Source organism: Sarcophilus harrisii, chromosome 3, assembly GCF_902635505.1.
Source record: "Sarcophilus harrisii chromosome 3, mSarHar1.11, whole genome shotgun sequence".
NCBI lineage: Eukaryota > Metazoa > Chordata > Mammalia > Dasyuromorphia > Dasyuridae > Sarcophilus > Sarcophilus harrisii.
This window is the reverse complement of record NC_045428.1, coordinates 483,108,966-483,132,001: the sequence shown is the minus strand read 5'-3', so window position 1 is coordinate 483,132,001 and position 23,036 is coordinate 483,108,966. Positions and strand designations below refer to the sequence as shown.

The 23,036-nt window shown below is 31.2% G+C and overlaps 1 protein-coding gene across 1 annotated transcript in view; it reads left to right on the top strand.

Moving 5' to 3' along the window:
* Window positions 1-23,036, top strand: part of CWF19L2 (CWF19 like cell cycle control factor 2) — a 114,530-nt gene that overhangs the window by 39,920 nt on the left and 51,574 nt on the right. Inside the window, exons 7-12 of the mRNA XM_031961091.1 lie at window positions 996-1,105; window positions 1,400-2,100; window positions 9,925-10,021; window positions 11,413-11,505; window positions 15,922-16,047; window positions 18,747-18,884. Of these exons, the coding sequence (XP_031816951.1) occupies window positions 996-1,105; window positions 1,400-2,100; window positions 9,925-10,021; window positions 11,413-11,505; window positions 15,922-16,047; window positions 18,747-18,884 (1,265 nt within the window). The remainder of the gene's footprint in view (window positions 1-995; window positions 1,106-1,399; window positions 2,101-9,924; window positions 10,022-11,412; window positions 11,506-15,921; window positions 16,048-18,746; window positions 18,885-23,036) is intronic.

The window sequence follows — 23,036 nt, the reverse complement described above, 5'->3', positions numbered from 1 at the left end:
TTGCTATCATCTAACTACTTTATTTTAGTCTGCTTAGCTGGATCTTTGTCCAGATCGTTCCCACTAATTGTTGTCCCAAAGGACTGTTTCCTGGGTCCTTTTCTCTTTTTCTCTATATACCATTTCATTCATCCACTCCAAGAAATATATATCTAGCCCCAATTTATTCTTTATAGCATTAAATACAAACTCCTTTGTTTGGTGTTTAAAGCTTTTCCAATCTGTCTCCAGTTTAGTTTTTTTCAGGTATTATACAGCAATCTTTACTCAAGCCAAACTTTAAAAAAATTTTTTTAAATATAATATCTTATTTCCCCCTATTTACATGTTAAAACAATTGTTTTACTTTTTTAAAAAAAGTTTTAAGTTACAGATTGTATGCTTTCTTTCTTCAATATGTTACACATGTGTGATCTGTCAAATTTCCATATTAGTCATTTTGTATATACAGGGAGATTCAAACAAAAAGAAAGATAGATAGCATGTCTCAGTCTCTATTCAGACAATATCAGTTCTTTTTCTGGGGATGGGTATTGTATTCGATCACGAAGCCTTTGGAATTGTCTTGGATTATTCATTGTATTACTGAGAGTAGCTGAGTCATTTATAATTCTTCATTGGACAATATTTCTATTATTGTGTATAACATTCTTCTGGTTCCACTCATTTTACTTTGCATCATCAGTTCATGTAAGTCTTTCTAGGTTTTTCAGAAATCATCCTTCTTGTTATAAAGTGCAATATAGATTGCTATAAGTTCACCTAGTGAGCTAAATATAGAGACTTTAATTACATTCTTTTGACATTTTGTATATTGCATTATGTATATTTTTTTTCTTTAGAAAAGAAAAATAAAGATGTAACAATTGTTCAAGTGTTCTCAATAAACTATCTTTTTGAAAATTTTATAGATTATAGAAGTAATAATTTTAACCACATTAAAATACAGTACCAAATGTATTAGTATTATTATTATTTTTGCTCTCTATTTTCAGTGGTAGAAGATGGTGGATTAAGCTGGCTTAAAAAGTCCTACCAAAGAATGAAAGAACAAGCTGAGAAACAAAATCGAAATTTTGAGGATGTTGTAGCAGAGAGATATGGGGTAAGTATCTCTTTTAGGAGGATTTTTTTTTAAATGAAAGGAAATTAAAAAGTTCTTTTACTTTTGTAAAGACTTATTGTCTGCTGTAAACACTTTTGATTGAAACTTTCTTTTAAATCTGGAATTTATTTGCTGGTGAAAACATCTGTATTCAGAATTATTAGTGTATAAAATGAGTTCATGATATAAACCTTAGAGACAAGTAGGCTAAAATTATTTCAAAGTTTAACTTAAAAACACTTTAAAAATGCATATTTCCTTGTTTTTTTTTTTTTTTTTTTTTTTTTTTTGTAGTCAATGGAGGCATTTCAGTTGAGATTAGAAGAAGCTAAGAAAACAGCATCAAAAAGTGACAACTATGGAAAAGAACGGTGGAGAAAAACAAGATACTCAGATAAAGAACAGAGTTTTCAAGAAAGCAAAAAATATAATTTGGAGAAACATGATACCAATAGGGACACGTGTAATGAATTTTCAAGTGGCAGTTATAGCAAAGTAAATATGACAAGTGATCAAGTATCTAGTAAAAATAAATCTAGAGGAGATGAGAGAGACAATAGATCACAATTTCTAGAACCAGATAGAAATGAATCATTTCACCTGAGAAAAAATTATGATTCAAGGGAAAAGCAAGATTTTTCTTTACTTGGACATTTCAAACATAAATTTTTGAGACCTTCTGAAGATGATGAATTATCACTTCCTAGCAGAAATTCTGAATCACCTAGTTCCTCAGCATTGTTAGGTCAAAACTCTTTGAGTCATAGTTTTCTAAAACCTGATGAAAGCACTGATAAAATTTCGTTCTCATGGAGCCATGAAAGGAGAGGAGGAGAGAAGCAAAATTCAGATAAAAAGTTCTTTAAATCTACTAGTAGTACTGCTGTTATTCAAGAAATTTCAAAAAACATGAGAGAACAATCACAGGAAGAAAATCCAAGCTTTGCTCCTGAGAAAAGAGAATTTCTACAAGAAAATAAGACTTCATTATCTGGGTATTTTGTGATTTGTTTTTCATTTTGGTTACTTAATATTTTATTCAAAGCCCATAAAACTTAGTAACTTCGTGGATGTTTGAAGTATCTATTAACATTTGGGGTATGCATCCTTAAATTTCCTAGAGTATAACAAGGCAGTTAAGATATACAAATATGTAATTGTTATAATCTATTTTATAAAATAATTATTAGACTGCATTAAGATAACAGTATTGAGTTTATGGGCTATGTTTCATTCATGTTTCATGTTAAAATGATCACTAGTCATTTTAATTTGATTCAACTATGTATGAATCAAGTTAAAATGACCAGTGATCATATAACCCTAGTATTACTGGTGTGATCAGTAATTCAGATCAGAACTAAATTCAGTTCTGATCTTGTAAGTTTCTAATGGGTCCTAAAAAAAGGCATAGTTGCTTTGATTACTGGTATTTGCTAAGTGTAAGTAAATGTATTTGCCTCATTGTCAAACTTAAATAGAAATGAGGGTCACTAATCCATACATGGGTAGCTAGATGATGCAGTGAATAGAGCAGTAGGCTTGGAGCCAGAAAGACTCCTCTTTCTGAGTTCAAATCTGCCCCAAGACATTTACTAGCTGTGTGATTCTGGGCAACTCACTTAACTCTATAGATCTTAGTTTTTTCATCTATAAAATCATATAGAGAAAGATATGAGGGCAACTAGATGGTGCAGTAGATAGAGTATTGGTCCTGGAGTCAGGAGGACTTGAGTTTAAATCTCTTCTCAGATACTTAATATTTAACTATCTGTGTGACCTTGAGCAAGTCACTGAATCCTAATTGCCTTGCTAAAAGAGACAGAGACAAAGACAGAGAGAGAGAGAGAGAGAGAGAGAGAGAGAGAGAGAGAAAGAGAGGAAAGAGAGAAAAGAGGAGAGAGGGGAGAGGGGAGAGGGACATGGCAAAACACTGCAGTATCTTTGCCAAGAAAACTCCAGATGGAGTCATGAAGAGTTGGGCAAGACAAAAGTGATTGAAAAATAATCTATATATAAGGATTTTAAAAAATGTAACATTAAGTATGTTTTAGTCTTTTTTTTTTTTTTTTTTTTTTTGGTTATGTGTTTCTCAATTTTAATATGGTTCTGGCTAAACTCTAGGGAATGCTGAGTGAGTTTGGATTTTGGCTTTGACACCTCTGGATAACAATTTTAAATGGAGGCCAAAAGGGAAAAGGTTTCCATTGTCCTTATCTTATAGATAAGATTGAGAAATGTGAATTTGATGATATCAATACCAATTAAACTACCATATCCAAAGATTGCTCAGTATTTGGATTGATACAAAGATAAATCCAGAGAATCTAGGATTCTGTTCTCAGCCCTGAGCTGTTCAGCACTTTTATTAGCAAACTGGATGAATCTCCAGAAGGTGAAGTTATCAGATATATAAATGATTCCTGTCATTTCCTGGGAAGGTGATAGCTAATATTTTGAAGGATAGAATTAGGATTCAAAAGGATCTTGGTGGATTTTGATAATTAAATTTCCTTCATATAGTTTGTTAATTTGAAATGTTTAATTAAATCTCTTTAATATTTTATTAATGACTTACTGAGCAGTTTAGATTCCTAACACATGACATTCTCTGTCCATTATTAAAGAGGATAACTGCTTTTTATTTCTAAATTCATTTTATTAAGCTGGATGATTTTTAAAAATAGGATCTTATATAAGAAGGCTTTCCTGTCTTTCTCCCCTCCCTGCACCCCTTTAATACCATTGCCTTCCTTCTCTGGTTTTTTTTTTTTTCCCAATTTATCCTGGATTATGTCCTTTCATATACACACATATATATATGTGTGTGTGTGTGTGTGTTTGTGTGTGTTAATATGTTTTCTGATTCATTGGATTGTTAGCTCCTTGAGGGTAAGAACTGTTTTTTTGCCTTTATTTGTATTCCTAGTGTTTAGTGAAAAGCTTGGTTAATAAATTTTTGTTGACTTGACAACTTTGATGGGCAATATTTTTCTTTAATTCCAGTAATTTTGGCTTGAGTACACTGGGATCAGTGCTATTTAGAATACGGACCTGATAGTGCTAAGTCTTGAGCCTCAACTAGACATAAAATATTTTTTAATAAAAGCAACTAAAATCACGAAGATAGAATTTGAAAATATATAGTTCACTTTTCTGAAATGAAATTTGGTAAGATAAGCAGCCTTATGAATTGATGAGGAAGACAGTGATTAATATTTTGAAACTGTGTTAGGATGAAGAAGATAACAAATATATGACAAACTCAAGGAAGAAGGGAGAGAGGGAATATTAGTAATGGGAAGACCCAACAGTGAGGACTTATGTCATACTTGTCATACTTATTGTATGAGTGTGGATTGCAAAGTTTTTCAGAAAAATCTGAAATTTTTTCTTTTACCAATGGGGACTATGATTTTGAATTCTGAAATTTATTTGACTTTTTCTTTTTGCTTCTGTGATAAGTGAGATGTGCAGGCAGATATTAGGCAATATTAGATATGATTAGGTTTTTTTTAGGAAGTGTTAGAATATTATATAATGATGGAAAAATAAAAATATTCCATGTTTTAAGTAAATTTGATACACAGAATTTAGAATTTATGTAATTGATAACATTGTGTAGTAATTCAATTTGCATTATAGAAAGCCTTAAATTTAAAAGGAATCTTTATTTGGGACTATATCATTACCTACTTGCAGACTGTTATATTGTCATCAGACAGGAGGAAAGAAAAGACAAAAGTTTAGCATTTTTGGTTGTAGAGCTTTAGAATTTCCAAAACATGGAAGAAACTAAAACTTGGCCACTCATGAGGCCTTAGAAAAAAGGCAATTTTCCATTTTGGAAATGATTACAAAGCTTTAGAAATGTCATAAAGTAGGTCCAATAGAAATAGTGCTGCTTGTTTGTTACCAAATTGAGAAGATGTGTGGCTGAGTCCACTTGGACCCCTCATTCTTAAAAGTTTCCAATTGTATATTTAGAGAATTTTTTTTTCTTTAAAGCAGCAATTTTATAGTAGAAGTTAATACGACAGTACAATTTGTTTTATAGGTATTCATACAAAACATTATTCTAGAAAATAAGAAATACCTGTTTTTTTCTTTCCTGGCTTAATTTTAGTTGTCTTGGTGATAAATGTATCCTTCTAAGCATCTGTTATATTGTTAAAAAAACTTAGGAAAATTGAATCTGTCCAGTGCTTTTATGCTGAATAACAGGATATTTTTGCTTTCATGTAACCATATAAAACAATATGTTTCTTCAGTTATTGTAAACCTACAACTCATTGTAATGCCTCACTTTATTTGACCTTTAATTATTACATTATAGTGTAATAACATACCTGCTAATACTAAAACTAGATACTACAAGAGATGCTCAGATTGCTTTACTTATCATGTAATTTATAATCTTTGGCATTCCAAAGACATATGTTCACTTAAACATATATTGACAGATATATTTATCTGTTTAAAAATGAGTAAAATTTGGAATATTAATTTCAAGTTTTAACTTTACTTTTGCTATAGCTTAATATGACAATATTTGTTTACATCTGTACATCTGTTTATACTCTCAGTCTCAAATTATACATTTGTAAATGGCTATTACCTGGCCATACTCTAAGCTCCTTGAAATCAAGAGCTGTTTTGATTTTGTCCTTGTGTTCTAAATACTTCCCTCAGTGCTTGACCCACAGTAAGGCGCTTTATCATAATCTTTTTGATTGTTAACTATTAAATCAATTGTTTCAGATTTTTGATTGGGAGTCAAGTACTTAAGTTTTAATCTTGGTCCTGCTGTATGTACCACTTATGTTACCTTATAGTAATTAAATTTTGACCCATCTTTAAAATGAGGGAGTTGGACTACAATATCTCAAAAGTTCTTTTAAGGTCTAAATTCTATGAACTGTTTCTTTTTATACCTGTGTTGTGAGCAAATATGGTTTAGCAATTAAGTAGCATCATGTTGTATTTTCTATGAATATGAAAAAAGCAAATACTGGAAATTATCAGACTGCAGCATTGAAAGATCCTTTTTGAGACAAAATAGTATAATGGAAAGGACTCTGAATATAGAGTCACTAGGGGAGTTTACATCCTGGCTCTGATATTGCCTGGTTCACCATGGGCAAGTTGTTGAGTCTTAACTGAGTGTCAGATCATTTACATTCTGTTTTGAATGCTTAATTAGTTTTCATATATGTAAGGACAACATGAAATGAATAGAATGAGCAATAACAATAAACATGCTGCTTATTTAAACTCTCAAAATGCACAAAGATGGAAAGAGATGCTAAGTTTGGTGACAGCTATTTCTTCTTTCTCCTCTACTGGTGGTAATCCATCAAGTCACTGGGCCATTCAGTAGCAAATAACATCCTTGGCACTGCTGAGTTAGGTAGTTTGCTGTGACTGAGTTAGGTAGTAAGCCCTTAAAAGACCAAAAGAGGAGGTTTTGTAGGAATACCAGAGAAACAGTTCTTCATCTACTGCATTTCTCCCTAGTTCTTCATATGTACATTTGGTTAGTGGGCATTAAGTGAGGAGAATTACATTTGTTTGGAAAGGAACCTGGGATAGATCAAATAGCCTGAGGAATAGAAAGCAAAGAAAAGATCTATAAGAGATTCGAAAGAAAAAGACATGAATGAAGCAGAGCTCCTCATGTGCATTGGGAAAGTGTAGAATTTAAAAGGCAATATCTGCAACAGGCCTATATAATCTGTATTGATTCATCATGCATACATAGTGTAGGATATATATAATATTTATATTTATATTTGTATATATGTGTATATACACAAATATAAATACTTAACAAATACTGATAATAATAATTTACAAAGAATGTAAAGGAAAGTTTCAGTCCAAATATTTTGGGGAATTAATAGAATTGGAAAGAGATTGGGACTTGAGTAATAGCTTGTTTTTGGAAAGCCAAAATTTTTGGCTTTTTTGACAGCAAGCTCAATACAACATTTTCCAGCCAAAACAATGCAGATAAGAATGCAGGCAGTCTAGTCTGTAGAGGCATGTAAAAAGTAATAGCACTAGTGCAACATTTCTACTTTTCACTTTATTGCTTTTCAGAATATAAACTGAAGAAATATGAAAAAAATAAGTTCTTCCTGAATTTTTGTTTCATTGAAAATATTTTTAAGTACTGTTGTCTTAAATGAAAAAAGATGTTTGGAGAAATTTCTGTAGAGATTACTGCTAAGATTGTCCTAGTTGAAAAATTATTATTTAAAATAAACCTCTTTCATACTTTCAAAATATTTCATCTTTGAAAAAAATAATTTCCTTATAATGCAGCCCCAAGTTTTAATATAATTTATTAAGTAATTTAGATATTAGGAGATTTTATACCCACACATACATAGTGATATTCTCTAATTATATCCTTAGAGCAGTGATGGAAAATTGTGAACTTATTGTGTTTAGATGATAGAATCAACTAGAACAATGAAATATTGATGAATAAATTAGTATAGAAGGATTTGCTTTGTCTAGAGGAGGAACTAAATGGAACTAAATGGAGAACGTGGCTGATAATTCAGGGGAATTTTGAACATTGAAGTACATACGATTTGAAGATTTTTCCTTTGGGTGGCAGGAATTTCAGTGATGTAGAAGGGTTCAGTTTTCTTTTATAAGTGTGGTTTGTACAAATATGGTTGTGAATTTAAAGGAAGAAAAAAAGGATTTGGATTTCCTCCTTCTGAACAATGAGATGTAGCAGTGGGGTGATAAATTAGAATAGGATTATTTCAAACTTCAACTGAGGTTTTGTACCACAAATTTATAGTAGGAGAAATCAGTTTTATAGAATTTACAGAAAAAATGAAATATAAAGGAGAAGGGGGGGAAAGGATCGAGAATAAGCATATATTATATTATATTATGTTATATTATGTTATATTATATTATATTATATTATATTATATTATATTATATTATATTATGTTATGTTATATAATGTTATATTATGTTATATTATATATTATAGTACCTACTATGTACCAGCTACTATGCTATGTGCTTTACAGATATCTCATTTGATTCACATTAACACTGCAAAGTAAGTGCTAATGCTATTCCAGTTGAGGAAACAAACAGAGATTAAGTGATTTTCTCAGAGCCATACCACTAGTAAGAGTCTGAGCCTTCACACCAGAGATGTTGGCCCTCCCTGAACTCCCCATACACCTTTTGGTATTCATCTTCATTCAGTTCTCATCTGTAGCTCCAAGAAGTTGTAGCATGCATGGCCACATGCTGGCAAGCTATCTCAGCAAATGAGCTAAACCAAGTTAGGATGGATAACTGACAGGCCTCAAAGCTGTTGACAAGTTAGGGGGATGTCTACCCAAAGTATGTGAAAACTTCCTTGTGGAATGAGCAAGTGAGAACAGTTTGTCCCTATAGCCAAGAAGTAGACTGAAACAGGTATGTGTAGTAAGCAGAGTTTGGTCAGCCATCAAAGATGCCAGGGTCATCCACTCCATCCACTAGCCATCTTTTGTCTTGTCATTTCACTTGGATGACTGGAAGAGACCACTTTATGCAATTCTTCCTTATTTAAATCCAATTTATTAGCAAGTCAAAAACATCATCCCATGATGTCATTGGTCCTCTTTAAAAACAGGATGAACAAGTATTCAAAACTGTATTTCAGTTGAGGTTTTCCTTTTTTTAGGTTGAGAATTCTCTACTGTATCATCCAGCTGCCTCAAATAAGGAATACTCTAATAAACTTATTTCATGTATTGCATATGAAGTTCTGGGCTAGGCACTGGAATTTAGTTCCTGCCTTTTAGGAATTTCCAATTTTAAGTAGAGATGACATCTATACCCTTGAACCACAGAATCAAAATCCCCTTTGCCTTCCACAAATAAAAAGCTTTTGTTTCAACAGGCACAAACAACTATAATAGATGTAAGATTGGTAAGTGCCTTAACAGATATAAGCCTAGGAATTCAGAGGAGAGATTATTTTAATTATATTTTTTTTATTTGATGTTGATATCAAAGATGATAACCGTATTACCTTTACTACTTTGGTGTCATAATTGGAGAGAATGCTGAGTTGCATGGAACATGGCAGATGTGATGCTCATTTTACCATGGAATATGTTGAAGTACTTAATGTGAAGTCTTTAAATAGGGATTTGTGATTAATACATTTTCTTTTTTAGACTAAAATTATGAGTATTCTTGCTGAAAAGTTTCTAAGAACTTTGAATTATACTACTTTTTTGAAACTTGAAGAGTTATCCAAGTATCACGAATTATATTTTGACTCTAAGTCCTTTCTTAAACAATTTTAGCATGGATGGATAGGTTTAATATTGCAATGTAAGTTAGGTAACTGCTTCACTTCCTGTTATTAGGAAATGAATTAGGACAAAATAACCCTTTGTGAGTAGCTAAGTATTCAAGCAATATTAAAAATATTGGTGAACTTGGGGAGGTTGCATGACTTATGTAGTTATCAGAATTTAACTCTTATGTGTAATGTCAAGTAATTTTTGAAGTCAACAAAAATAGCATGAAGTTTTTTAGTTGTTTCCTGAATTTTCTTTGTACCTAGAATGTATCAAAGCCACATTACAATTTGGAGAGTACAGTTATGAACCCTCCCAAATATCTGGAACTTGACTATTCATTATTAGGGTTTTTTTTTTTTTTGTTTGTTTTTTTTTGCTGATATCCTACACATGTCTAATAATATTGATTATTAATTAAATTTTACATAAGATTTTAAAAATAATACTTCTTTTTGACTTGATACTTTTTTCAATCAGAAATAATTCAGAAGATGGAGCTAATCACCTTCTAAGTGAAGATGAGATGAATAAACTTGGAGCCAAGATAATCAAGGCAGAATTAATGGGGAAAATGGTGAGAGTCTTATTGGTTGCTCTCCTAGAGAATACTAGTAATTATATTACTTTTATTGAAGCTCTTAAAGCATACAGGAACTTTTTAGATTATATAATCTGTAGTCCTTTCGTTTTACAGATGAAGACATTGAGGCCCAAAGTTCATTAACATGTTCTCAGAAGTCCTAAACAAAGCTTGTGATTTTTATGAAAGTTTTTAGTTGCTTTTAAAGTACAGAAAGGTACTTTTAGGTAGCCATTTTAGGTAGCGTTTTTCTGGTGTGCGTGTGTGTGTGTGTGTGTGTGTGTGTTTGTAGTCTCTCAGTATTGAAATGGCCATTTATTGAATAAACATTGATGTAATACTTATACCTATACTCACCTCTTAAGTAATTCATGAATAAAATATCTTTGACAGAGCTTTAACTTTTTAAGGTCCCAGGGAACATTGCAGTACTGTTTGATTTTAATTTCTTGTCTTCTTTTTTTAATCAATACATTTTATTTTGATATTATATAAAAACTCAAACACACCTATAATTGTCCCTTTTCCTTTCCCATCTCCTACCTCCAAGATATAGTATCCGAAAAACGGGTTAGTAGAATGGCCTTACTTAATTTGGAAAGGTTTGTCCATTGTATAGCTTTACTGATAATTGAAATATGAGTATGCAAAAAACCTTTAAAAACTAAATGAAAGGTACTTTGAGATTACATATGAAGTACGCATCTTCAAAAATCATACTACAAGTGTTCAGAAATGATTTCTAGTATTGTTTTCTCATGCCAAAGAAAAAATGTATTTTGTATGCTATATATTTATTTACTTTATGCTTTATTGTTGGTCATTCTGGACTTTGGGACAGAATTGAAGAATTTGCAAGAAAAAGAGAACCAATAGAATTGAGTTTTGCTAACATAGAGACATTAGTTGAAGTTGTCAGTGAAAAGGTAGTCCATTAAAAAAAATGTCTTTGTTCATTGAACCACTGTAGGAAGGAACATTTTTTCTATTCTGTCACATAAATTTGTTAATTTTTTTTGCTTTATGCTTTCTTGCTTTATATGTCTTTTTGTATAGAATTCCTTACCTAACAAGGAAAAAACTAGATTCTAGACTTTGATCTGAATCCTGTGTAGTTGGTAAAGTAGAAAATGATTTAAATATTATGATGAACTTAGATGATTCTAATAACCTTTAGCCTAATAGCATTTGAAATTTATGATGTCTAAGGAATTACAAAATGATCTCATCCATAATGTCAATTTGATTTTTCCAAGTGCACATACTTTAATAATTTAATCAGAATTCAAAGTAAAACTGTCCCTTGCAGATAATTATGATACAATTGTAATTGAGATAGCAGGTCATAAAAAATGCAATAAAAACCCTTATTTTTATTTTTAAAGGACTTAGCAGTACAACTTAAAGCACAGCTTGACAAAGCACGGAAATTAAAAGAGATAAGAATACAAGAATCAACAAGAAAATCTGAGATGAAGGTAAAAAAAATCCTTTGTGACTTCATTTTGCTTATTAGCTACATTTGGAGGACGACACTAAATTTTCAATAATAGTTACTCAATGAACATTTATTAACAAATTAGGTGATATGGTATTTCCATACTGATAAATGACGTAAAAGTTACTTAATAAATTCATTTACTGAGATATTAGGTTGATGAAATTGACTTCTTTTGTGAGACTATTTTAGACCATACTACCAATGATTATTTATAGGCATCTAAAAGATTGTGGAGAACTGGCTGAAGTCAACTCTATTAAAAATAAATCCTGTTTAATTAATTTTTCCTGTGGTTTAACATTATAGATTTTGGTGAAGAGAGTTACTATTATTTAGATAAGAAAACTTGATTCTAAATTTTTAGACATTTAAAGAAAAAATTTGGGAAAATTGGCCTAGTACATAACTATTTATATTAAAGAAAGAAACTTACTGGTTTTGATAGATCCTTTCTCAAAGACACTTTATTAGTAATTCATTGTCAAAATGAATGAAGAAGTAATACTTCAAGTGAAGTTTTACTAGCTCTATTCTGATTATAGAGTTTCAGAGCTTTGGAGGACTTTAGATTACATGAATTACATGGTAGAAATTTAATAATTTGCATTGAATTGAGCAAGATTGTTCTTTACAGCCTCTCTGACAAGTTGTTATTTAACTTTGGCTTGGAGACTTTCACTATTGAGGAACTTATTAACTAACCTCCTGCTACTTTTTTGTCCTTTAAAAATGTTGCCTTTTATTTTTACTTCCTGAAGTTAGGAAGATCTGAGTTCAAATCTGGCTTCAGACACTTAACACTTCCTAGCTGTGTGACTTTGGGCAAGTCACTTAACCCCAAATGCCTCAGCCAAAAAAAAAAAAAAAAAAAAGAAAGAAAAGAAAAGGAAAAAAAACCCTTTTTTGGAAGGGATGAGCCATCCCATGCCATACAAGGAGGAATGAGGTCAGCAGGTCGGCAGGCCCTGAGTTCAAATTTGGCCTCAGACACTTAACACTTCCTAGCTGTGTGATCCTGAGCAAGTCATTTAACCCCAATTGCCTCAGCAGAAAAAAAAAAAAAAGAGATAAATGATTTTCCCCCCTAAAATTACCTTGTCTTTCAATGTGGGACCTTAAAACTGCTCTTTGCTAACATACTCACTTTTACATGACAGTCCTGGAGATGCTTGAAGAAGACTGTCAGCTTCTCTCACTACTGGCCCCTCCAGTGCTTGTTTTCCTGGTTCTGTTTCTTTCACTTTTGTATGTCTTCCTTTGTTTTGTGTATTGCTATGGTTTTTATGTTTATCACTTTTTGATTGAACAGTAATATTTCATTAATTTTATTTGGTATATTTTGTTCAATAATCAGTCACATGTACTTTGTTTCCAGTTCTGTGTTACCACTTTCATAAACATTTTGGGTATTCATTTGGATGTTTTTTTTTTTTTTGCTGAGGCAATTGGGGTTAAGTGACTTGCCCAGGATCACACAGCTAGGAAGTATTAAGTGTCTGAGGTCACATTTGAACTCAAGTCCTCCTGACTTCAGGGCTGGTGCTCTATCCACTGCACCACCTAGCTGCCCCCAATTTGAACTTTTCTTAATATTTTTGGCCTCCTTGGAGTTCATGTCCAATGGGGAATCTCTGCTTAAAATGTTTTGGACATTTCAGGGGCCTTTTGTCTTGAGTGTCATTGTTTATATAATAGCTCTTTATTGTGGAATACTTCTTTTGTTTACACTTTCTTCCAGAATACTTCCTGACTAGATTTGATTTTTGTGGTGGGCTGTACCACACTTCTGCAAGGAATGTCTGGATTGATTCTGTTGCTTTTTTTGTTTTTTAGGATATTGGTATTGTATCATTTTAGGCTCTCAGAGCCAAACTGGGAATTGGCCTGTAAGCTTTCATTGCTCTGAGTGATTTAATCCAGAGCAAAGACTGATTGCTGGCCCTCTTGATCTAAGATCTGCAAGTATCTGATCTGGATTTGTTTTTGAGCAAGATTAAACTGTTGCTTGAGTCAGCCTTTATTTGTTACCTGGAAAGCTCTTTTGGTTCAGTGACAGAACTGTAATGAGGTCAATGAAGAGTTGGACATGACTGAAATGAATGAACAACAAAGGACTTTGTAGATGCTAATTATTATTGTGGCCGTATAGTTGTTTCTAGTTCTTTGTTACCATAAAAGGTACATGCAAAAATATTTGGATGAATTTTGGACTTTTCTATCCATATATATAGCTAGCTATGGCATCTCTTGCTGAAATGGTATAAACATTTTAAATTACTTTCTTTGCTAAATTCATATTTATTTAAAGAATAACTGGATGAGTTTATAGCTCCACCAACAGAACATTGGTGTACTTATCTTCCCATAATTGCTCTAACATTAATTTCCCAGCTTTTGTCATTCTTGCCAATTTGTTAGTACGAGATAAAGCCTAGGTTGTTTTTATTTGAATTTCTTTTATGATTAATGATATGAAGCTGTGTTTCATATAATGTTAGTAGTTTTGAAATTTGAATTGTTTGTTCATATCCTTTGAACATTTTCCAATTAAGGAATGGCTTTTGGTGTTATATATTTTTATTGGTTTTTTTCTATATCTTGGAATACTTTAGAGCTGGATTAGAGAAAACTGATGAAAATTTTCATACTGCCCCTGCTTTCTACCTCCACCCCTTGGTTGTATTTCCTTTAACTTAGTTGTATTGATTTTGTTAGGGTGAATGTTTCATGTAAACATTTTTTTTTTTTTTTTTTGAGAGGGTGGTCTAGTTGAAAAATTATGTTTTTAAGTATTCTGGAAAGACTACAAAATTTTTTAAAGAATGATCTTGCCCTCATGAAACCTACACTTGAGTCAAGGGATGACATGCAAATCTGTATCTATTGGTCTGTCTGTAATACTTAATAATACAAGTGAATTAGAAAGCTTCAGAACAAAGTACCAATATGAGTTCTCTAGGAAAGATGATTAGCATCAGGAAGAATGAAAATAGAATGTTATATTTCAGTTAGGTTTTAAAGAACCAACAAGTAGTAGAAGAAATAACACACTTTAGGTGTAGAGGCATAGCTTATATAGGCATAGCAACAGTAATAAAATGTGGAGGTGAGAAGTTTAGGGTATTTTGGCCACTGTAGTTGCACCATACAGTACTTTTAGAGGAGAAGATAATGCTAGAAAGGTAGATGAAAACAAATTGAGGAGATTTTTGAATGCCAGATTAGCATTTTGGATTTTCCATGCTAGGTAGTAAGAAGTCATCAGAAAAGATTTTTCAGTAGAGGAATAATATAATCAAAAACAGTAATTTAGTAATAATTGCCTCATAGAAATTGAAAGGATGAATTGAAGGAAGAAAAATAGTGAGGCAGGAAAACATGTTAACAGTCTGTTGGAATAGTGTAGTTGTGAGACGATGAAAATTTGTCTAAAGCAATGATGCTGAGAATTAAGAAGACAGGGCAATTGACATTGTAAAATTGGAATTGTATTGTTGGAGAAATTAGGAAGATAAAATAAAGATAAGTTAAAGGCTATAATATAGGCAATTGTATAAAATGGTGCTGCCATTAATAAAAATGGGGAAGTAAGTAGAGAAAGAGCTGGTTTTTGAGAAAAGATAATGAGTTTAATTTACGTATAAGTTGAATTTGAAGTGACCATTAGAAATATACTTGAGAGTGTCATGTTGCTTGTTAAAGATAATAACCTATTTGGGAGAGAAGTAAGGGCTGGAAATATAAATCTGAAAGTCATTCACTGGTGATTAAAACATGGACATGAATGAGTTTGCTAAGAGAGAGTGTAGTGGGAAAGGAAAAGAGAGTTTACTATAGAACTTTAGGAAATATCTATTAAGGAACCTAGAAGAGACCAGAGAGTGAGTAGAGGAGGAGAGCCAGAAGTGTAGTTTATTTACTATTGTTTTCTACATAATTCTGTGTTGACAATTTACTTGGATCATCATCAGAGTTTTTCAGTTTGAGCCTTTGATGCATTTTTCCTTTGGTTTGATTTAAAATATAAAAAGTATTTGCAAAAATATTAGTTTCAGAGAAGAGTGGTGAAAACTCATGTACAATGTCTGGTAAGTGCTTTATATTTGGTAAATGATTAAAGTATAAATAAAATTTTTCAGACTTTTTATTTCAGTGCATGTATTTTTATGTCACAATGAAGTTTATATTTCCTTTCTCTCCCATCTATCTATTTTGCATTCATATTAAGATAAAAGACAAGGTAGTACCTACTTTCATTGCCATTTTGAAATTTTAGTTGCTTAAGAAAATCCAAAAAATTTACAGAGCCTTAATCTAATTTATTTTTTTTAAGAACAGAAAATTCTCAGTCCTATATATATATATTTTAACTTATCTCCATATCTAATAACAGAGTGAAAGTTTGCAGGAAGAACAAGAGGTAGTCCTTGTCAGAACAGATCATTCTGGAAGGGTGTGGCCTGTGAGTGCACCTGGAGTCCCATCAGAATCCAAGGAAGGAAGAAGGAAAAAGCAGACGGTAATTTTAATACAAGACTTTTTCTTGGGAGCAAAAGTTGTGGTTTGTTCAAGGGTTAATTTTTTTCATCAGATTTAGTATTAAATATTTGTTGTCGTGGAACTTTTTTTTTCTAAAGAAACTTTCAAATGTTTAAATTAGAAATTGATAAAAAAAATTTTAAAGTAGTGAACATTTCTTTTTTATGATGATTTTGAGAGGCATTATTTAAATATAAACCAAAAAAGAAAACTACTTAAGGAATTTTTGGCATTTTTTGTCAGATATGTTTGTTAAAAAATTTATTGCAAAGACTTAACCATTAGCTTGAATTGCATAAGATTATTAATGTAGTTATTAAATGTATTAAAGAAAACTTTATCTCATAACTTATCTATTTTAATCACTTCATTTTAGATACTGCACAGACTATTTATTACTAGGAGAATTTTTGCAATTCTCTATATAATGGAGTGTCTTAATTAATGATTTTTACAGACAGAAAGACTAGTTAGTAGGCTATTGCAGTAGTCCAGATATGATGTGATGAGGGCTTCTAGCATTTGTGGTATTGTGAGGAGAGAGGCATTTATGAGAGATGTTGGGAAGGTAGAATTAATAGGAATTGACAATTAATTGCATATGGAGAGTGGAAAAATAGTGGATGAAAATTGAGGATGATATTTAAACTGCAAACTTGGGTGAATAGGAGAATGGTGGTGCCCTCTAGAATCATAGGACAGTTTGTAAGATGGGAGAAATTAAGGGGAAAGATAATGAATTCACTTTTGATCGTATTGAGTCTCTGGAACATCCACTCTAAGTAAGATGCCTGTGAGGCAGAAGAAGATATGAGATTGGAGATCTGGAATGAGGTTAAGAAGTGGGATAAATGTATCTGAGAATTATCTGTGTAGAGAAGATGATTGATTCCATAGGAGTCAATGAAAGCATCAAAAAAAAAAATAGTAAGAGTGGGAGAATATAAAGTTGAGAACAGAGCTTGGGGTGATGCCCATTATTAGTCGATGTGAGCCAGATGAAAAGTCCTACAAAAGAGAGTGAGAAAGAATGGTCATACAGGTGGAAGGCAGAACAAAGGGACTATTGTTATGATGAAAACTAGAGAAAAGAGTAAGAATATCAAGCAGAAAATGGTGATTTACAATGTCAAAAGCTGCATAGAGGTCAAGAAAGAAGAGGATTGAAAAAAAAGACCATTTCCTTTGGCAATTAAGAGATCACTGATAATTTTGGAGAAAGATTCAATTTAATGATGAGATAGCTTATCATATAAATGCTATTCTCCATCTCCTGTGATACTAATTTTCAAATGGTTTTCAATATTATATATAACATGTTTAATGGTCAAAGAAAACAGAATAACTTGTAAATACTCTAAAATCTTTACATATGGTTACTAACAGATATTTATTAAATACTTAATGTTTGGCCCAGATATGCATGGTATTGTGAAGAATGAAAATGAATTACAAGTAATAGGTCTGTTTTCAAGAAACTGAACTCTAAAATATTAATTTAAACATTTATTTAGCAAAATAGTTATCTCCAAATAACCTATTTGAATAGGGCAAGCTAAACAAATTAATTGCTCCCCAAATCATTTATTTTATATTGCCATTTCTTTCACATATCCCATTCTGTGCTGATCTTAGATACTTTAATGTATTAGTCCTACAAACATTAAACTAACTATTCGAAGGTTCAGATGGGGGACAGAAAGTTAGATCTGTGGAGGAATCTACTTTGAAAGTTAACAGATTAGAGGTAGCAAGGTCAATAAGGGATAGAGCCCTGGGCCTGCAATCAGATGGACCTGAATTCAAATACAGCCTCAAATACTTACCATCTGTTAGCTGTGTGACTCTGGACTACTCTTTTAATCTGTTTATTGAAATGTAAAATGGGAATAATATCAACTATCTCCCAGGGTCATTTTGAGGTTCAGATGAGTTAATTGTAAAATGTTTAGCCCAATGTCTGACATATAGTGAGTATTACATAATGTTTGTCATTCTTATTTTAAAAACTTTTGCTTTCTCTTCTTACATTTTGAATTGTCTTTATTAAAGCTACCATCCTGAATTTGAATACTATATTCTAGTACAAAGGACAAAGTGCTACTTAATGAAAGATATAACACAATGAATGAGATGTGATCCTGTGACCTCAAGGAGATTTTGAAAAAACAAAATAGTAAACGTTGTGAAAATATTGGAGAGTTAAATAACTTGCTTGTATTATATTGGGGCAGCTAGGTGGCACAGTGAATAATGTTTGGGACTTTGATTCAGGAAAATCCTGTCTCACATACTTAATAGTCATTTATATTTTCTTAGCCACAGTTTCCTCATCTGTAAAATGATAATAATAACAAAACCTAACTCACAAGATTGATGTGAAGATCAAATGAGATAATATATGTAAAGCACTTTGCAAACGTTGAAGTTCTATATGTAAATGCTAGCTATTATTGCTTTCTCTCACTTCCTGTCACTAACAGCCAGTAGAATGATCATAAAGTGATCCTGGGACATCTATTAAATTTTATAAAGTGCATTAGATACAAAAAGAAAAATTTACAACCAATTTATGCTAAATTAAACTGTTAAGTCATGTTTGGATTTGATTTTTATTTCATTATTTTGATATATGAGAAATCTTATGTTCTCACAAGTTTATTATTCATTTTACCCTAGGTAACAACACACATAGATAAGGAAAGAGTCAGATACTTTCATGATGATGATGACTTAAGCTTAAAGGATTTGGTTAAAAATGAAAAAATGGGAACCGCAGAAGATCAAAATAGAGCTTTCATGAAGATGGCATCGAAGGTAAGCATGCTCTTGACTTTCTTCCAGGTTCCTACCCAGTTTGTGGATTATCTGTCACTTAGTTTGGAGACTCTTCTATTCGTTGACTGTTTTACTATTTTCTGAATCCCTCATAACTACATGATAGCAAACATATTTTGGAGATTGATTTCCCTGGGACTTTAATTATATGAAAGGTATATTACATGGAGGAATTGGTTTTGCTCATCTATATAGTTCCTCAAATATTGGTTATATCTTTGGTTTGCCTTGTCTATCAGTTAAGTTACTCTTAGTCAGATAGTTAAGTTACAGTGTCAAAAGCTTCATAGAGGTCAAGAAAGAAGAGTAGTAAAAAGATAAGTATGATCTATACTTTTTAGCTCTTGGTAGAAAAATAGGATGTGAAAAAAAAAACATTGTGGGTTGAGTCATGCATTCGGGAATTTAGGATGATGAGAATTCTAGTTATAGGAATGGAATTTTTTTTGAAATGGGGTTTTGTTTTTTCCAATTCTCATGTAAAGATAGTTTTCAACATTTTTTTTTTAATAAAATTTTGAGTTACAAATTTTTTCTTCTTCTCATCTCCCTCCCCAATATGAAAAACAATCTTAGATAGATTATACATGTGCACTCATGTAAACATATTTACACATTAGTTGTATTGTGAAAGAAGAAACAAAATAAAAAGGAAAAGCTACAAAAATAAAAAAAAGTGAAAATAGTAAGCTTTAGTCTGCATTCAGATTCTGTAGTTCTTTCTTTGGATAACATTTTCCATAGTAAGTCTTTTTGGAATAAGACAATGGAATCTTATCACATTATTATGAAGTGTAATTTTTTTATCTTTTCAAGATAAATATTAAACTCTTTACCTAATGCAGACCTCCTAATGATGTATGAATATTAAAGCTATAAGACCTGCCTTCAGTGTTTGAGAAAAATGGCAATTGTAAAAGAATGAAAGAGTACATTTATTTTTGTTGCTGTAAGGATTTAAATTTAGAAACTATTACAGTTTTATGAGATATTTATGTTTATAGACTTGACATCTAGAATAATTTAAAATTTTGTTTATTTGGGGGATGAAAACTGAAAGTGGCGTTCAGTAAAACAAATCTCCTTTGAAGATGAGATAGAAAAAAGTTTAGAGGATATAGAAATATTTTTGATAAGAAGTAGATGAAAATGTTCAGTCAGTTAATAAATATTTATTAAGTGCCTATTTTGTGCTAGAAGCAATGCTAATAAGAGTTGGAGGTGTAAATAGAAAAATCAAAGACAATTTCTGCCTTCAAGAGGCTTGCAATCTAATGGGAGAAGACAGCACTTAAAAATAAAAGCAAGACCCAGAAAAAGGACTGTGGGGACACAGTGTTTAGGTCACAGCATAGTATGTTCACTTTATGTTGTTGTTTACTTGCTTTTTGTTTTCTTTCTCATTTTTTTTCCTTTTTGATCTGATTTTTTTTCTTGTGCCGTATGATAATTGTAGAAATATGTGTAGAAGAATTGCATATAGTTAGTATATATTGGACTACTTGCTATCTAGGGGAAGGGGTAAGAGGAAAGGAGGGAGAAAAATTTGGAACATGAGGTTTTGCAAGAGTAAATATTGAAAACTACATATGTGTTTTGAAAATAAGAAGTTTCAACAATTAAAAAAAAAGCAAAGAAAAGTTGTCTGTACATAGAGTCAGGAAGATGTGGGTTCAAGCAAATATTGTTCTTATATCTACAGATAACTTCATTTCTGAATCCATTACTGAATTCATCAGTATCATGCTAATAATTTTGCTTAACATATAATTTGTGCAGGAAATATATATATTTTTGTAATTCCAAAATGAAAACAGTTATGTTTTGAAAAAAATTATATTTGGCTCAAGCCTTTTTTTGAGTTAGAACTTTGCAGAAACAAGTAATATCTTTTAAAATTTCTTGAATATGTCTTTTTAAAATTTATCTTACATATTCTCTTTTTAAATGGGATTTTAAAAAATGAACATAGTAGGTGGATAAACTTGAATTAGAGAATTTGGTATAGAGAAGTATAAAAGTTAAAAATATGGAGAACTATGTCAGTTCCTATATATTCAATAGTCACTTTACATTTACTTTGTATTATTGCATTCACCAAAACAAATAATTAACCATAGCACTTTATTAACTTTTTTGAATATATACTATTTCAACAAGCTTGTGTTTTTCCCTAAAATTTTAAGGTGATAAAGAGAATATAGAATGAATTAAAATGCTTAATATCTAAAATAGTTAGACAGTTTGGTAAAAACCTTTGGTGAGTTTGTCATTACTTTCTCAGAGTTCATTTCAAGGACAGATTGTAGTGATTTCTTATTAAGGTATTAAAATATATCTTAAGTTGATTAATAAATTAATCTGAATGACAAAATTTATATGAAAGACTTTTTCACCTTATATGTTGGAAGAGATGGATGTTTGACTGTTGTAAAGTATTTAATTGAAGTCAGATGACATTGTAAAAGTCTTATATTTTTGCTAATTTCATTCTCATTGACTTCTGTGAAAGTCCATATTGGGTCATTTAGATAATAAGAGGATGTTGTTGGACCTGATAAAATGAAGATGTATTTGGGTATTGTAATTGCACATGTTGAATTTTAGTGTTTTGATTATCTTTTGTAAATACTGTGTTCTTTATATCTTTAATTTCTGGATCAAATTTTGAATACATTTTGATAGATCTGTGATCTCATTGATGAGGCTACTCTCACAGTGGCAAGTAATTATAATCATACACATATTCATTTATGTAAAGCCATACTGTGCTTGTTTCTCTGCTGTTTTTCTGAAGGTGGATAACATCAATCCTTCATAAATCTGTCTTTCCATGTTTTTTTAAATCCATCAATTCATCATTTTCTACACCACTATAATATTCCAACCTTATGCAGTCTAGTTATTTTAACTAGGCTAATTGTGTATATGGCTGGCAGTGTAGTTTCCCTATTTTTTCTCTTTTGATTAAATTTATTTTAGCTTTAACTTTGGCTGAGATCAGTGATTATTGTTCCTGCTTCTGTTTTCTAATAAATTATATTCCTGATCAGTATATATCTCTTTTGTAGATACTTGTGTGTATATCTCTTATTTTTATCTCTATTGACTCCTCTGCTTTACTTCTACCTACTACCTTCCTTTGCTGTTAATGAACCCATCCCCTTGTTCCCCAGAATCCCTCCCTTATAATCTCCTCTACCCTTTCTCACACTCTTTATCCAATTTCCATTAATCTACACATCTTAATCCATTCTGGTTAATCTACATACCCCTCTATACTCCATCCTCTTATCTTTGGGAGAGGTAAAGCTTACAACTAGTGTACCTCACCCTGAAAAACTTATGCAAAAGTCTTATGGAATAATGAGAGTGGAATAGACTGAATTTGAAAGGGCTTTTTATCAGCCATGAAACTTTGAGAAACTTTAAAATAGACATAGGGATTAATTAGGGAGTAACTAGGAAAGGTAAATATGTGACTGGAAAAGATTAAATGATCATGATATATTCACATTCTTATTTGGGAAAAGAAATAAATATTCTCATTAGGATTCTAATAGATTCAAGGTACATTGAGGTGGATAAATGTGATAAAAAGGTTCTGGGTGTGGTTTGTTCTAGATCTGTTAGCTCTAGAAAAGAAAGAAAAGGGAGAAAAAACAGGTATTTTATTGAAGGAATTAATTGAATTTGATTTTAACTGAATCAATTTGAACAAAAATTCATTTCAACTCTGAAATAGAAATAATTTCTACCATGCTAAATTCTCATAATACTTTTTTATTCTAAAAATATTTATGACTTTTTGCTTTATATTAGTTATTTGTGTGCATATTATCTTTTTGAATATTGTTTTTGAGGACATTATCCATTCCTTGTCCATCTTTTTTGTATGCTTTAGGCTTTAGGAAAGAAAGGCTTTTTAGTAAATGGTTTTTGAATATGAAACATTTTTAATATGATATAATATCAATTCAGTATTTTCAGTTATATTCTGCTTGATTTTGTGTATGTCTTTACATAGCATCTTTATCTTGACTCTTTATAACCTCATTTGTGATTTTCATGGCAAAGATACTAGAGTATATGCCTTTTCTTTCCTTTGCTCATTTTACAGATAAGAAAACG